This window comes from Eutrigla gurnardus (assembly GCF_963514095.1).
Source record: "Eutrigla gurnardus genome assembly, chromosome: 5".
Lineage (NCBI taxonomy): Eukaryota > Metazoa > Chordata > Actinopteri > Perciformes > Triglidae > Eutrigla > Eutrigla gurnardus.
In genome coordinates this window covers 28,438,215-28,455,111 of record NC_139919.1, presented here as the reverse complement: position 1 = coordinate 28,455,111, position 16,897 = coordinate 28,438,215, and the positions used below count along the sequence as shown (strand labels likewise).

The following is a 16,897-nucleotide window of genomic DNA, read 5'->3' as shown; positions in this document are numbered from 1 at the left end:
TTTTTTTTCATACAATATAATACAGAAATGGTGGCCAATCAATAGAAAAATTTACAAATTTGAGTATTTGTCAGAACAAAAATACTTACAAACGTTCCAAGATGACTAAAATTTACTGAAAATAAATATATTGAAGGCTGTTCAAATAGTGATATCTTCAATATACTTTTTTATTTTTTATTTATTTATTAATTTTTTTCCTTCTTCAATAGAAAACTTTATTTATAGATTCCAACCACAGTCAGAACTCTTCAATATACTTTGGGTGAGTATATTTATGAGAAGTGACGATGAGCACAAAGTATGAACACATGGACGATGACGTCACTGGCTGTTGGAAACTCATCCTCGTTTATCGGCCTCCCGCGAGCAGAGATGTCGCGAGACGAGGTAAAAAAAAAAAAAGACCCAAACAAGTGGATTGAGCTAAACTTGTCGCTAATGTTGGGGTTGAAACGTTTCTCCGGTTGACGTTGCAGGTGGAGTGAATGTTAATAATTAATCCTCCTCGAAAGCAAAGCATTCAGATCGGCGCATGCCGGCAAATGAAGCCGTTTCATTGGACGGGGGGGCGCTGCTGCAGACGTTAAAAAAAAGGGGGCGTGAAGTTTGATGCTAGCCGGCTAAGCTAACTGCTGTGTGATCACATCTGGGACCTGGTTTTTAGTCTTGGCGCCCCCCCCGTCCACCACCGCCAACCCCCCAGTACCGATGGGCAATTGTAGAGCGAGTAATATCTGCAATAGACGCCGTGCAGTCACTTGTGAGCCGGAGACGCGACCGGGGATGACGGACTGGAACGTTTAGTTGGTGCCTCTCTCTGTGTGGACATAGCATTGTGGCTATCGGCGCTAAAGCTAACTCAGCTAGTTGGCTTAGCATGCTAGTTAGCTTAGGAAGCTAGCTAGAGGGAAAGCACAACACTGGTTAACATTAGCCGGCAGATAGACTCCGCGTAGTGAGAATGACTTAACGCGGTGTCGTCCAGGCTCTCCACGGTATTTGACACGAATATCTGTATTATTATTTTGTTTTGTTTTTTTGCACTCTGAAAAGTTAGCGGCTCGTCAGTTTGGCTAATTTAGCGCGCTAGTTTAGCACAGCAGCCTCGACGTCGTCGCCCCGCTTCTGCCCTAGAGACTAGCGGGACCGAAAGCTAGCGGGGTTTTTGCCGGTGCATTGTGCGGTATGTAGCCGCGGCATGCTAACCCATCCAACCCCGGGGACGGGGGACTTTTTGTGTGTGACTGGTCGTAACGTTACAGGCAACGTTAGCGCAGGCCAGTTGGTGGTAAACGGATTGTAACGATGTTGGGGGTTTAATTTGCGTTATAACGTTGAATAAACGTCAGAGGGGCCTCGCGGACACTTCTAACGTTAAGCTAGTTTGTGTAACGGGTCAGCTCACTTAGCTGATTTGGCGACGTGCGTTCAAAACATGTAAAACTTTATTAGCGAAAGTTTTTTTTTTTTTTTTAATTAATGAAGTGTTGTCGGGCGGCCTTAGTTAGCAATAATGAACGATTCTGGGGTGCTGCAAGAAAAAATGGAGCTAGATCTGGAGATCCCGTCTTCATTAGTTCAGACCGACGGACACCTGAGACGATCCAACAGTGCGCCCATGATAAACGGCTTAAGGTTTCTGCACTGATTTGACTGTTCCTCTCTCCTCATACTGAAGTATCCGCAGCACAGACACGATGACAACATGGTTGATCTGTGACTTTGTCTTCCAGTGATAACGCCCAGGTGTTCCAGAGAGAGGTGCTGCGAAGCCGGAGAAACAGCACGACGGTGGTCAACAGGCCCAACATGGTACCATCCTTAAACAATTTAAATTAAAACACCCGTTACGTCTGAATCTTCTACATTCTGATGTGCCTCCCTTCTTCACAGGTCCCTTCGTCGCCCATCCGGGTCCCCAGCACCAGACTTCATCAGATAAAACAAGTAAGAGTTTGTTTTGGACCCTCTCCAGTCATAGGGAGTGACGGGGTCGTAAAAACCATGCCAGGGTAACACTTTTGGGGTTCCACAGGGCCAATCGATCTTGCAGAGTTGATCGATTGGTAGTATTAGATTTAGGTTGTACCTTTTTTTTCAATATACACAGATGACTACTGTTAATATCACTACCAACACCACCTTCAGATGAACACAAGAGCCTGATCTGCTCCAGATTTCTGCCGAAAGTTGAATCTGTTGAGGCAGTTTGATGTTGGGATTCTGTGATTCATTAGATCTGAAAAATCATGAGCATGTTCTCGTCCTGCTCGGTGTGCAAAGTGTCCTGAACTAACCTATTTGTTGTGATATAACACTATAAAAAGTGGTGGGAATCGTCGGTCACCTCATGATTCGATTCACGATGCATCTCCATTTTGGATTTAATTATGAGCCTTCAAATCTTTAAAACCAATTCATATTTGTATGATAAAGTAGATGTGCTACATTACTTATATAAAATGTGTAAATATATATATATATATATATATTTTAAATCAATAAGAGACTTTTACTGCATCAACGCAAAATCGTTCAAAAAGCATCGCGATGCATCATGGAACCGATTTATTTCTCTCCCCTCTAACTATAAATGTAGTTGGAGTGAATATGTAATTCTGAAAAGCTCCGGTGATGTTGTTAATCAGTACTTCCTAACCTTTAACCTCTCTCTCTCTTGCAGGAGGAGGGCATCGACGTGATGAACAGAGAAACTGCTCACGAGCGGTAAGCTGTGTATACGTTAACTGCTGATAAAGATTTGGTTTTGAATCTTAACGTTGTTGCAGGTTAAAATACTGACGGGCGTCAACATGTTCCTTTTTTTGCAGGGAGATTCAAGCAGCCATGCAAATGAGCCAGTCCTGGGAAGAAAGCCTCAGTCTGGTAAAGAGTGACTCTGCGTTACAGCTTGCCCTCCAGTGTTGTTGACGTGTTCTGCTGCTGTGAATCCTTGAAAGTCGGCTGTGTTTTTGCCTCCCCTCTGCATGTTTTGGCCGTGTGCCGGTGTCGCCCCCTCTGTCTCCGTAGAGAGGGCACAAGTACAAACATGCTAGATTACTGAAAACGTGGAGTTAACAGGGCCGCCAGTCCTTTAAGGTCAGACTGAGTGGTAGTATAAAACTCCCACACGTCCTCATTCACAGCGCCGTAGACATGTGACGTAAGAGGGCGGAGCCCCCGATGCGTTTGATAATGTTTGTTTTGGTTTATTTTTAGAGTGACAATGATTTGGAGAGGTCGGCGTCCTCGTCTCCGAAGCGCGTCGACTTTGTGCCCGTTTCGCCGGCACCGTCTCCAACCAGAGGCATCGGGAAGAAGGTACGCCCGGCCTGTTTGTGTTGATGCACTCTGAGCAGCCGGGAGGACGTCGGCGAGGAGTTTACTCGGTCTGCAGTAACCTGATTTTCCTAACCACTCTAAATCAGATTACCGAATGGAAGTCTGTGTGGCCGCCGGCAGGAAGCGGTTTATTAGCAGATAAACAGACTCTGTCCCTTGTTGTTGTTGTTTTTCTGTGCATTGCTTTCCAGTTAAGCATGCTGCAGTTTATCAAAAGGTCAACTGTGTTGTTTTTTTATACAGAAAATTAACAATTATCAGAGTATTCAAAGAATGAAAACTGGAGAGCTTCTTGAAACGTATGTGAGGGAAATAAGACTGTGCTCTTTGTTGTTGGGGGGGGGGGGGGGGGATTTCAAAATGCTTTTATTAGAAGTGGCAAATTCTACAGCTAGAAAATAATCTTCAGGAAGTTTCCGGCTCGTTTTGGCGTCCAGCCCCGAAACGTGTTGAAGACGGTTTTTAAATTATACTCTACCTGTAGATTTATTTCTAATAATGGCATTTTAAAGAGACGAGTGTCTTGGATGAGATTGTTTGCTGAAGAATCAGAGTATTGCCTGATTCTTGTCTCTCTCCCATTTCTTGCGAGCAGCAGTGTTTCTCTCCTTCACTACAAATCCTGGTGAGCAGTAACGGCCTAACGCCCAGCCCGATCCCCAGCCCAACACGCCGCTTCAGGTCAGCAGCTCTTTCTTCATAACCTTTAGAAAGTATGTTGCTTTACAAGTCAGCTGTGTTTTTGCCTTCCCTCTGCATGTTTTGGCCGTGTGCCGGTGTCGCCCCCTCTGTCTCCGTAGAGAGGGCACAAGTACAAACATGCTAGATCACTGAAAACGTGGAGTTAACAGGGCCGCCAGTCCTTTAAGGTCAGACTGAGTGGTAGTATAAAACTCCCACACGTCCTCATTCACAGCGCCGTAGGGATGTGACGAAGCCCCCGATGTTGATGGGCGCTGATTTTAGGCACCGGACGATGGCCATTCCAGGCCAAAATAATTTGTGATTAACAATATTATCCCAATAATCACCATATAAGATTAAAATAAAATGATGCTAACACATCCTGCAACCCGTAACAAATATTGAACACGACTTTTCTTAACGAATCTCCCGTGTTTAAGATTATACTGGTTTGACTAAGTGTTTTTTTCTGTTCCTCTCAGCCGACGGAGTCAAAGCCCGATCAACTGCATCAGAGCCAGCATCCTCGGGCCGATGAAACGGAAAGGTGAGGTACCCGGCATGTCTTACATCCTCACAGAAGTGATCTGTTGTAAAACATTCACGGTCTCTATTTTGGTTTTATTGATGACCCTCACTTGGCTTGATGGCTTCCTGTTTCGGGACCTTCTTCAAACATTAAACTGTAGTTTTGAGCTAATGGTTACTAAAGGTTCTTTTTCCTCATTAAGTAAGTAGTTCAGTGAATCCTCTTTCGGATTTGATCACATTCAATGAGTAATTCCTAACTGTAGGAGACTGCATCGACTCTGAACTGATCCGTTATTTATGGGATCCCGGATATTGATCGCAATTAAACACACCATTTAGTCCAACTGTGCCTGCTTTTATTTATTTTTAAAGGGCAAACTTGTGAATGTTGTGTGTCTTTCCTCTGCAGGTGAGATGGAGACGGAGAGTCAGCCTAAGAGGCTCTTCCAGGGAACGACCACCATGCTGTCCTCCGACGTCTCCAACCTGTCGGAGCTCGGATCCTGGTAAGACCAAGACCGGGTTCAGTACCACTTCGGCTCTGATGCAGCCGCAGACATCATTATCAATTGTCCCGATTGTTGTTGTTGTTTTTTAATAATTCTTTGTAGTATTTTTGTATCCTGTATTTATTTATTTTAATCACGGTTTTCACTGCCGAACTGGACATCTTTTTCATTTCACTGATGATGAAAATTCACTATAATCAAACTTTTTTTATATCACAATACAATAAAAAATCCTATATCTTCTCATCCCGAGCATACAAGTTACTGTTGCAATGTATAATTTTAAATTAAGATCATTAATAATTAAATTAAATTAACTAATGTAATATTAAAAGGGACAAAATGTCACAAATGGAATCAAATGAGGGTTAAATTTGATCTGTAATGGAGAAATGATGCCCGTTTCCTTCCAGCCACTCTCCAGATCTGCTGGACGGCAGCCTCAGCAGCGTCGAATCCTCCACCGACTCGCCGGGCAAAATGGAAGGCGTGTCGCCCTCCTCGTCCAGCAACTCGCCGTTCGCCTCCCTCCAGGATTTTTCCCCAAAGTAAGCGAGGGGGCGGCACGAGACGCTATGTAAAGGACGCCTGCCCCCCCATCCCCCCAAAAAAACAAGTTCCCTTCCCGGACCCTCCATCTCTCGTCTTGTCTGAGCGGCTGTCGTCATGGCTACGTCTCGGAGGGTCTCGATGCGTTTTTGAATTGAGGAAAATGAAAGCCATGGATGAGCTGCTAGTGGACGACCTGGATGGTGACTCTGTGTCCAGGAGGGGCTTCTTCTTCTGCCCCCCCGGTTCCCCTCGGTGCAGACTCACATGGAGCACCGGACTCAAACGAGCGTGACTATTTGGATGTGTACCTGTTTTCTGTTTTGTGTGCTGGAAGCCGTCTGTCCACAGGCCTTTTTGTACGTACGCAGTCTGCAGATTTTTGTAAGAAATATTTAACTTATTGTTTTCCTGCTTTTTTTGTTCCGTTTGTAATTATGTACATATTAACTTTTGTCAGACGTCGTACATAGTTTTTAAGTTTGATTGGCCGAGAGGCGACTGTGGGCCGTCAGCAGTTTTCTTTGTAAAGGAACAAACTACTTTTGGGGGTACACCTTTGGAGATTTCCTTACCGTTAAAACTGTAAGAGAAGTTATTGTTTTCAGCAGATTTTCTTAATATTTTTACGATAGGAGCTATTAACTGTGGTGATCTTTTTTCCAGTTTGGCTTCCACATGACTTGCTGCATCTTTAATTGCCTTTTTATATGAGCAGTTTTACTGCACCTGCAGTAAATCATGGATGGAAGAGAGAGGAAGGCTCCCCCACGGTCCGTGTGCTCTCAACACTAAAGGTTCCTCTCTGTATCCTGTTGGTCGGGAGCTCGTTTGTAGATAAGCAGAGTAAAGAAATTATTCAGTTTTTTTCTTTCTACTGGGGAAATATTCTTATTTATGAAGAAGAGAAAAATAGTTTATTATAAGCGTTGGATGGCGGTGGCGTTTCTCTCCCCAGTAAAAGTGAAGCGTCTTTGTCGTCCGCAGCGAATCGACTGAATACGCAGCACAAACAAAATGGCACCGTCACATTGTGAGTAAAGAGACTGCTGTGGTTACATTTACAAAAAATAGCTTTCTTTTTTTGCACAGGATAATCAATCCTGTGTGTTCTGTATGTGTGTGTTTGTGTGAGAGCAGGGCAGAAGTGACACTTCTCGTACGACATCCCAGAATGCATTGTGGAGGTGGAGTCTGTGCTGTGACTTTAACACCTAAACTTGCATCTTACACGTCGCCATTGATGTGTATAAAGAAAAGGAAGTGTGCCCTTTTAATTTAATGAAGTGTGGTTGGAGTTTTTTTTTTTTTTTTTAAACTGAATGTTTTTGCTTTTATACAAATAAGAAAAAGGAAAAAGCAGTTTCCCTGCTGCCAAAATTTTTTTTTTTTTTCTGTCATCTTGTAAATGTTCAGGACATGAATTTAACAAATCTCATACCGTCTGACTGCAATGGAAAGGATATAATCTGCCAAGCTGCCTCACAACTTGGCTCTGCTTGTGTCTTTTTGTGATTGAAATCGTAGCGGACATCAGGACTAAATAAATTATTTCTTTATGTGCGTGTAGCTGTTTTTTAATATTTGAGAACTAAAACGCACATTACTTTTGTTTTTTGTTACATGCTCTACAACCTCCAGATCCCTCTTTAACACGTCCAAAGTAATCCATACAACCAGACAGCTGTCTCCAGACTTTATTCAAAGTGTTGCGTGTTGATAATAGTACTCCTTTTTTTTTTTAAAACCTCCTGATGACGTAACCACACATGCAAATACCTGCATTTAGTCCTCGCCGTCTACACTAACGATGCAATATAACGTTTACAGGTGAAAACTTTTAATGGCTTTATTTACACGTGTATAATTTTGTTTTTTTTTGCATTCAGATTTACGTCACACTCAAGTCAACCATGTTGTGTTAACATAATGGAAATATGGACACGGGGGGAGATATGAGGTCAAACACTGTGATTAGCCTCATGTTCCTTCACAGGCCTCGGCTCCTCTCACACTAACATACATTTGACCTACAAACCAGTCGCTTCAGTTTGTTTTAACACGTGGATTTGAAAACAAGTATACTAAAAAAACAAAGTATTTTTTTGGGACGGAGTGAGCTGATGAGTACCGCGTCCCCCGCGCTGTCGGCTCTCGTTGAAGTGTAGCAGTGCCTCCGGGGTGAGGATGCCCTCCACCTTTAGATACGTTTCCCACCTCATCCTCTCAGCTCGCCGCTCTTCATGTGCGTAGGATGACCATCGTGAGAAGACCTGAAATGTGACCAAATAAGAGCGTCAGGGAATTGAACGCTAATCTTGAGCCTCACATTTTACATTTCTGACAAAGTTAGGATGGTCTTTAACGTACCGAGAACGTAAGCAGCTACAAGTTTCTTGTTAACACTTAAGTGGAGGTAGAGAGGCACAGTAGATTCTTGCTCCCCCAGGGTCGGGAGCATCAGGGCGGCCATACACACCAGCCCGAGCAGCACCGTCAGCAGACTGGGGCCCCCGGCGACAGGACGGCTCTCTGTGAGTGTAAACACACACACTGTGATTAGGTGCAACACTAAAAAAAACAATATTAACGCCTTAGTCTGCAACACTTTGACTTCTTTAGCACTGGCTGCTCCTGAAGACATAAAACAACCGACGCTGATATACACTTATCAGGCTTTCAATACACAGCCAACACTCCAAGATACACTGACTGTTTCACTCGTATGTAACTGTATAATCTGGATAAGATGCAGGTAAACATGGCACACCTACCAATCTTACTGCAAGATTATTATTACTGTAATGTTATGTGTGCAGTTCCAATAGTTTGTTTTTAAATACTAGATAAGACGGGTAGGTGGGCAGGTGTGTTCAAGGACCACAAAAACGACGTAATGTCCCCTGAATGGTAAAAAGAAGGGGGAAAAAAAGTCTAATTTGTGAGCATTTGGCTCCATCTAGTGGTGAAACCACGCAACAGTCCTTTCCGTCCTACCTGTCTGAAATGCAGTCTGTTCAAAGAACTCGCTGTCGGCAAACTGCTCCTTGACCCGGCGTTCCTCGTCTTGGACCCGGGGGCTCGCCGGCTCCTGCGAGGCCGAGGGACGGAGCGTGGCCGTCACCTCCTTGCGACCCAGAGCTTTCCGCTGACTCTGCTCCGACACCTGCAGCCGGAACTTGTCGTACACGCCGTAGTGGCACGCACGCACATCTCGGTGTCTGATGACTCTGTGTGGAGACACGGAGGCAGTTAGACGGACTCTTTCCTGGCTCAGACCGGGGGAGAACGTCTGCTGTACAAACAACCAAGTTAATATTTAGGGGGCGGCTGTGACTCAAGTTACCGAACCCCGAATTGCCCCCCGATGCTGCACCATCGGTGTATGAATGTAAATGAATGAGTTAGATTATGTTCCTGATGTGCAGGCGGCTCCTCTGCCATCAGTGTGTGTGAACATGTAAAAGTGACTAGATGTAGTGTAAAGAGCCCCTATATAAATGCAGGTCCATTTACCATTTAATATATTTTAATAATAGTACATTTATTTATAAAGTGCTTTCCATCAAAGTGCAAAAAAAAAAAAAAAAGAATAAATTTAGCAAAGTGAGCGATACACACTAAAAAACGTGGATGGGGAACAAGTTGAGAAACCCTTCAGTGCACAAATAGATGAGTCACACAAACACTCACATGTCGACACAACACTGTGGCTTGACCGCTCCGGTGGCGTCCACCACAGTGTACTTGTTTGGCGCTGTGCACAGCACTGGAGAAATAAGGAGGAAAAAAAGAGGTTTTTAAATACATGGATAAACTAAACAATCAAAGAATCTGGTGTAACAGCAAACTCTGCAACTGACCTTTGAACTTGAGGGCGAACTCATAGGGGTTGTAGAGGGTGAGCACCTGCTTGTGGGACGTCTGCTCATCCGCGTAGAAGACGAGCTCAGTGGGGAACACGAACACGGGAAGGCTTCCTTCCACCAGCTCAGGCTGTCGATGCTGCTGCTGCTGCATTGGCTCCAGCTGAGCTCTTCCCCTTCCCCGTCCACGGTCTGCCTGAGCCCCCCCACCCCTTCCTCTCTCCTCAAAAAACTATCAAGATGTGTTTGGGTGGAAAAGGCGCTCCCCCGCTCTCATCGCCTCAGGGCCATGACGGGTCACTGCGAAGAGAAACGGGCGGTGAGCAATAAGGAAGCTCTGGCATTTACATCCTGTGACGCTGCGTTTCATGAGGCAATATTGCGTTTGTTATTCCGGCAGCTGTCGTCCGTCGTTACTTCACGCCTTAATATTATGTATGCGACAAAAACAGTGACGCTCAGTCAACTAGCAGCCCGACTCAAACTGGACTTTTGAATTAAAAGTATAATAATGATGCTAAGCTGCCCTTCTACCACGGCTCTGCTGCGTGTGCTGACATACGGTATTACAGTACGGTATGCCAAGTGTTTCAGCAGCAGACAAAGAGCTCTCCAGAGAGTCGTGGACCAAAATAATTGGACTTCCCCTGCGTTGGCCGGAAGACATCTCCAGATCACGCTGCCTGGCCAGCAGCGTTGTGAAGGATGCAACTCAGCCCTTTCACTACCTCTCCGCCCGGAAGGCACTTCAGGACATCAAAGACTCAAAAACAGCTGATATTGAAATCCACAGAAGTCCCCCCCACCCCTCCAGCACCCGGATTCTTTTAAATGAAGGGATGGGCAGTAGTATACGTATAATAATATATTTATAAAGTGATATATAAGCTAGGATAGCGGCCACAATGTCTTCTTATTGAGTAGCATATTAACTGATCAGAGGCGGGAAGTAACAAAGTACAAATACTGTACTTTAGTAGAATTTTTACTTTTACCCCCTCCTTTTTAAAACAAATCTGTTCTTTCTACTCATTTTAAAAACTCATTAGTGTAGTTTTAATGCATTTGAGGGGGAATTTGTTTTTTATTATGACTTGAGATATAAAAAAAAAAGTGTCATTTGTGATACTTTTTTTTTACTTAGAGTACATTTCAGAGCCTGTGCTTTTCCCTACTTTTACTTGAAGTTGGATCAGTACTTCTACTTTCAGTCTTTTTGAACACAAGTACTTCTACTTCAGTGTAGTATGCCTGTACTTTTGACACCTCGGATTCTACTTTTATGTATATTTCTTTCCACTGTGAAGCGGGATTTTAATGGGGGTAAAGTATTTATAACATGAGGGTTGAAGGCAGTGCGTTTGATTCACGGAGGGTAACATGTGGCTGGTCACGTGCCCTGATGTGTTTACATGGTTACGGTGGGGCGCGAGGAGCCAGACTCGCGGTGTCGCAACACCTTTTGTCCTCCGTGTACACATTTAAACATAAAAAAAATAAGCAGCTAGAAAGCTTCCGTGTTATTAAACGTATTCACCATCTTTGTGTGACGCGTAAGCTAACGCCAAAAACAGCTGTTAGCTAGGTTTAAGCTGTAATCATGGGTGTCAACGTAACGAGCTCTTAATGTAAATATACCTTTATTTAAATACTCACATCCTTGTCTGTGGTTGCTCTCTACAGCCTGGCGCGTGCTGACCAGCCGCTGACACGGTAATAACACGTAGTTATGGTGTAATGCTGACGATGCTACGATAGCGTCAGTGCTAGCTAGCGTTAGCCGTTTAGGTAAAAAAAAAAAAAAGCCCAGATGTTAGCATGACGTTGTCCGCACGCGCTGGCATGAAAATAAACCCGTCGACGTCGAGACAACTTTACCTTTTTGTCGTCAACGCTCGAGCTTCGTCCACCTTCGGGGGGAGGGGGGTCTGGGCTTCTGTTTCCACCCTGTTGTTGTTTCTCTCTCCCTCTTGTGTTTTTCTTCTTCGTATGCTGCAGACGTCGCGGTGCATGCCGGGAAGTGCGACAAAGTGCGAGCAAGACGTCACAACAAACAACGCGGACGTAAAAGACTCCCAAAGCGAGGACGAGATGTTTGTATAAAAAAAAAAAAAACACTTATTCCAGCTTTAATAACGCGATACCTTTCAGGTATTCAATTATATAAATAATATAAATAATAATTAAATATGGTTACTTTAGGCTTTGACTATGTGTTTATTAAGCTATTAAACCTTGAAGAGACAGAAACATACGTCACATTCAGGCTCAGATTCTCTCATGGAAGCAAATATCCGGAAAAACAAAGAGAGAACTTCTCAGAATAATGAACTATTCTGTATGTCATTTGTATTTTGAGGTAATATGTAATTACTTTGAGACACCAAGTCATTGTTTTGGAATACTTAGTCATTTTTTGCGATAATAAGCCATTATTTTTTGAAACACTGAAGTCATATTTTGAGACACTAAGTCATTATTTTGAGATAATAAGTCATTATTTTGAGATGCTTTGTCAATATTGTGATATACTAAGTTTTTATTGTGAGATACTTAGTCATTATTGGGAGATACTATGTCAATATTTTGAGATACTATGTACTTTTTTTCAGTGGCAGGAAATGATGAAACAATTAAAACAGGTGCACTTGCTATAGGCTATGTGGTGTAGTGCAATCTACACCACATCTAATTTGCATTTCTACGCAGTTTTTAACCTTAATGTGTATTTCCCCTTGATTTACACAGAATGCATACATTAGAATGGTGCTTCATAGACTTCAGTAATGTCTGCGTGAATACTATGTTTTCTTAGCAAGGCCTTGCAATTGCATGTGCTCTTCTTATGTTGGGTTAAGTGTGGGAAGCACGTAGCTTTTGAGGTGCCTTGAACGCAGCACGACAGTGGGGGGAGGAGGTGACGGGGCGATTGCGAAATTGGAATTGGCATGAAATGTCAAGAAATGTCACGTGGTCTATAAACATGATCTGAACTGCTACAACGTCCGTTGAACCAGCCAGGCATTACATTGACATGGTGTGGGTGTATATGTGCGCGTGCATCGCCGTAAATGCGCGTGTGTCACGCTTTTTTTTCTCTTCTAATTATTATGTAGTTTACTGTCCTGTCTGCAACGTCCTGTTGACGTGACCTGGCTGTATACCTCTGGGATCAAATGGTTACACTTACGTTTAATATCGTACAAATAAAACAAATGTATAATTTAGTAGAATAAGAAAATAGAAGAAAAAAAAGCTACGAATAATTGAATCGGTACCCGGATTTACTGAGCACCAGTGAACGCGCCATCTCGGCCTCGTTATATATTTATATATGGCAGGGGTGGGCGTGGCCAGCGGAATCGTGCTCAGCCAATGGCGTGGCGGCGGAGGGAGAGGGGCGTTCCGTCCGCTGAGGAGCAGAAGTTGAACAGCGCGAGCCGAGACAGAGCTCTTGAAAGGCGGATAGATAGGGGGAGAGAGCAGAGGCAGCCGGCCCTCTTCTGGAGGGGGGGGGGGCTTATTATAACAAATATATACACACATGTGGGGGAACTGTTGGTCCGCGCGCTACTTTAGGTCACATGTGGATAACGGCGATTCTTTTAGAAAAGCAAACCACCGCGGCTTTTACATTTAAAAAAAAAAAGAAAAAAAAGAAAATGCCTATTTTACTCTTCCTGTTAGACACGTCCGCCTCTATGAATCAGCGCACTTATTTGGGTACGACGTATCTGGACGTTGCTAAAGGCGCGGTTGAGGTCTTTATGAAGGTAAAGAATGATTTCACCCCGACTTTTTTTTTCCTCCTTTTTTTTTTTTGTTGCTGGAAGCTTACGGTTCCTTCTGGAAAGATCGGTCGAAATGAATATAATGTTGTTTTTGTTGGTTTTTCTTGTTTTGTTGTTGACAGCTGCGTGCCCGAGACCCGGCTAGTAGAGGCGACAGGTACATGCTAGTTACGTTCGATGAGCCACCATACGGAGTGAAGGTAACGTTAACTAGCAAACTGATGAACTGTTTTTTTTTTTTTTACATTTACGACCAGTCGGACGTATTTTTTTTCTGTCAGTGAGACTTTATATTGTCCTTCCGGTTGTTGTAGCCGGTGTTTTCTCCCTCCGGTGGCGAAAAAAACGTCAGTTTTGTCGGTGTTGTTGCTCCAAAATAACCGCAGCGCCGGAGCTGCACCGCCTCCGACCGTCCGGCGGACATTTTGCTTTTGTGTCGAGAGAAGTCTCGGGCGTTGAGATGGAGGCGGGGAGATTTATTATCGCCCGTGACGTCGCTCTTTTTTTCTTTTTTTTTTAAGTACAAGGTTCCGATTGGTCAAAGACCCCCGCCAATCATCTTACACTCCACCCCCTTTCCATCATCCTCGCATTTCCATTGGCCAGCCGGGCTGAAAGTTGATAAACCCTCTTCATGAGTTTTTATTTTAATTTTTTTTTAATTATATATATTATAATTATAGATTTTTTTTTTAATAATTATTTCTCTCTTTTTTTTTCTCTTTTTTTTTTAATGCAAGCACTCTGAGAAAATGTATCATTATTCATATAATAATTATATATACATATATATATATATATATATATATATTATAATTATAAATTTTTATATTTATAATTATATATATAATATATATATATAATTACATATATGACTATTATATATTATAATTATTATATATAATTTGACATAATTATATGTATATTATATATATTATAATTATTATACAATGAGCGTGATCCCCCCCCCCCCCCCCCCCAGCATTTACATAAACACTTTTTTCTAAAAAATGTAAAAAGTCAAAACATAACATGTGAATCACTGCAATCATTTCAGGGGGTTTTATGTGATCAATAGCCTTGTCTTATGACCTAGCCCACACATGTCTCTCTCTCTCTCTCTCTCTCTCTCTCTCTCTCTCTCTCTCTCTCTCTCTCTCTCTCTCGGCCAATAAAAATACAATCCCATAATCCCATCTTGAAGTCCTCGATCTGCTCGTAGCTGGTCTGAATTAGGAATCCCTCCATTTTTCTACTTTCAACCCATGCGTTGCAGCTCTGGTACTCAGTCCCACGTGACTCACACTTGAAGGCATATTTGAATAGCTGTGTCTTATTTGCTCAAATTACACAATGTCTTTGGTAGTAGCAGCTGATGTGAGGTTTGGAAGGTGGATGCAGAGGCATGTGAGCCAAAAGATATTTGTAAGGATGTTTTAATATTCTGCAGCATTTTAATAAATGTAGATTTTTTATAATTTTTTATAATTAAAAGCAGCAGACCAGAAGCCACAAATTACAGTTTATTTAACGTTAAATTAATTAAAATGATATATTTATATAGTTTTGGGGTTAGGACTGCACATCCGGAAAGCCATTTTCCACATAGCTACTTCCCTTTTCTCAACACATTATAATACTTTTTTATTGCAATGCATTCAGTGTACTTTTTACACAGGATTTAATATATTTTTTCAAGGTAATAATGTCCAGTCTTGCTTCGTGTTAATATTTAAAGCAGAGCGAGAAGCAACACTATCAGTCAGGCTCCGCGTGGCTCTTTATTAACCTCCAAAAGGAGCATTTAGAGCTCAGAGCCCATAAAACATCATCACATACTCATTATTCTGCTCCTGAAGGCCTCGTGTGAACACAATGTTGTGCCACTGTGTGATGCTTCCTACTTCACTCAGCTGTTTAACCTTGCAGCATTCCCCGAGTCCAGATCGTATCTCCTCCCGTCCCAAATGACAGTGGAATAATTAGCTGCTCGTCGTCACGTTTCCTCTTCTTCTGCTCCGTCTCTCTTTGTCTCCTTCGCCTCGTCCTTTGTTCTTTTCTGTGACGAGGATTATGATGAAAGGATGAGATTACTCTGATTGCACACTTATAGAGGCAATAAATTGTTGATGTAGGGGGGGGGGGGGGGGGGGAGCCTGGGCGAGAGGGAAACAGAAATATTCTGTAGTCTGAATTATTAAGTACAAGCTCAGCCTTTACATTTCTGCTGGCCTACATGAGGGTTTACGTCTGTGTGAAGTTGCTGCTCGGTGACATCATCGTTGTTGGTTTGACTGTATGTTTATCTCACGCCGTCTTACAAATCCAAATTCCTGGTGTTGGAATGACATGTATGCACCATAATCTAAAAGAAAATCTACTCACCGGCCTGACCGGACTCTGCCCCTCCTCCCCCCTCCTCCCTGTCCTCCCCCCTCCTCCCTGCCCTGATAAAGACAGTGGTAAGCTTGCAGGTCATCCTTAGATTAAGCATGAAGCCCCCCCCCCCCCCCCCCCCCTGTGGGAGTTCATCCACGTCACAGAAGTTGTATTTCTGGATTCTCCTCGTGTTTGACTCTTTTTAAACGTTGGTCTGGATTCACTACCTTCCATTCCCCAGAGCGGCGACATGAGCAGATCTCATGCTATTAGTTTACTGTGTCGTGACAATCAGCACGGTTGCTAAGATACAAACACATTCTCATAAAGGTGGCGGTCACGCTCGACACGAGATGTTCGTCAGCAAACAGAACTCCCCGTCGGGTCTCAGTGTGTGTGTGTGTGTGTGTGTGTGTGTGTGACGTCTCTGCTGGTTGTGTGTTTCAGGCGGGCTGGAAGGAGAACCACGCCACCTTCATGTGCGAGCTGAAGAACCTGCAGGCGTCCGGTCTGACCACGCTGGGCCACGCCCTCCGCACCGCCTTCGACCTGCTCAACCTCAACCGCCTCGTCTCGGGCATCGACAACTACGGGCAGGTATTCTGAGGACGACGGCCCTGTTATTGATCACCAGTTAGTTATTTTAGTCCTGGAGGGAGAGAGGGGGCTTTGTGTTCCTTTTCTTTTTTTTACAGGTGTAGTCAGGATCGAGATGGTCACCCCTCCCCCCATTTAAACATCCAGAATACACAAATACAATATATAAAATAGGCAAATCATGTTTTAATCTCTAACATAAGCACTTAGTCCTTCAAATAGTGATCTGGACCACGATAATAAAAATAAAAATGATTATTTTCTTTTTGTAAATGCGTTCAGGACATTAAAAACATCATCATGTTAATTATGTTTTATGGCCCCATTAAAAGAGGAAAAGTCACTGAATATCAAGACAAATCAATATGTTAACCCTCTTTTCAAGGACGTTAAACATTGAGGAAAACAGGAGGGTTAACATACAGGAAGTAGGAAAAAATATATTTCTTTTATTGATGCAGGGAGACTTAATGATTTATGATCACGTTATTTAAGATGGTTTGATTATTTGTTTTTCACAAAAAAATCTGTGACTCAATAAAAATATTAGTTTCTTAGCAATATGTTATTATTATTATTATTATTATTATTATTATTATTATTATATAAGGGATAATAAGGGGTAACATCCTGAATTGCAGTTATT

General features: G+C 43.0%; 3 protein-coding genes across 5 annotated transcripts in view; 2 read left to right on the top strand and 1 right to left on the bottom strand.

The window, feature by feature from the left end:
- Window positions 1-597: 597 nt before the first annotated feature.
- Window positions 598-7,459, top strand: pabir2 (PABIR family member 2). The gene is made up of 10 exons (XM_084009399.1): window positions 598-1,638; window positions 1,737-1,815; window positions 1,897-1,950; window positions 2,687-2,730; window positions 2,835-2,889; window positions 3,223-3,324; window positions 3,941-4,026; window positions 4,512-4,581; window positions 4,975-5,066; window positions 5,483-7,459. The coding sequence occupies exons 1-10, from the start codon at window positions 1,517-1,519 to the stop codon at window positions 5,619-5,621; spliced, it is 843 nt and encodes a 280-aa protein (XP_083865525.1). The 5' UTR covers window positions 598-1,516; the 3' UTR covers window positions 5,622-7,459.
- mospd1 (motile sperm domain containing 1) lies at window positions 7,442-11,522 on the bottom strand. The gene is made up of 6 exons (XM_084009400.1): window positions 11,363-11,522; window positions 9,482-9,784; window positions 9,312-9,387; window positions 8,616-8,848; window positions 7,989-8,150; window positions 7,442-7,891 (listed from the first exon to the last, which is right to left on the bottom strand). The coding sequence occupies exons 2-6, from the start codon at window positions 9,636-9,638 to the stop codon at window positions 7,860-7,862; spliced, it is 660 nt and encodes a 219-aa protein (XP_083865526.1). The 5' UTR covers window positions 9,639-9,784; window positions 11,363-11,522; the 3' UTR covers window positions 7,442-7,859.
- A 1,403-nt stretch (window positions 11,523-12,925) lies between these two features.
- ints6l (integrator complex subunit 6 like) overlaps window positions 12,926-16,897 on the top strand; it is an 11,715-nt gene continuing 7,743 nt past the window's right edge. For 2 of the 3 annotated variants that reach the window (XM_084010216.1, XM_084010217.1), the window contains exons 1-3: window positions 12,926-13,257; window positions 13,398-13,475; window positions 16,102-16,251. In XM_084010216.1, coding sequence (XP_083866342.1) covers window positions 13,069-13,257; window positions 13,398-13,475; window positions 16,102-16,251 — 417 coding nt within the window. In that variant the 5' untranslated portion in view covers window positions 12,926-13,068. The remainder of the gene's footprint in view (window positions 13,258-13,397; window positions 13,476-16,101; window positions 16,252-16,897) is intronic. The other variant, XR_014597204.1, reaches the window with a different exon arrangement.

Bases quoted from the DNA above. Each gene is read 5' to 3' on its own strand.
- mospd1 (XM_084009400.1), bottom strand. From the start codon at position 9,638: ATGCAGCAGCAGCAGCATCGACAGCCTGAGCTGGTGGAAGGAAGCCTT. The intron at 8,849-9,311 runs GTGAGTGTTTGT...GTCTCCACACAG, and splicing joins CCACAGTGTTGTGTCGACAT to AGTCATCAGACACCGAGATG. The intron at 8,151-8,615 runs GTAGGACGGAAA...TTACACTCACAG, and splicing joins ACAGACTGCATTTCAGACAG to AGAGCCGTCCTGTCGCCGGG.
- pabir2 (XM_084009399.1), top strand. From the start codon at position 1,517: ATGAACGATTCTGGGGTGCTGCAAGAAAAAATGGAGCTAGATCTGGAG. The intron at 1,816-1,896 runs GTACCATCCTTA...CCTTCTTCACAG, and splicing joins TGGTCAACAGGCCCAACATG to GTCCCTTCGTCGCCCATCCG. The intron at 2,731-2,834 runs GTAAGCTGTGTA...CTTTTTTTGCAG, and splicing joins AGAGAAACTGCTCACGAGCG to GGAGATTCAAGCAGCCATGC.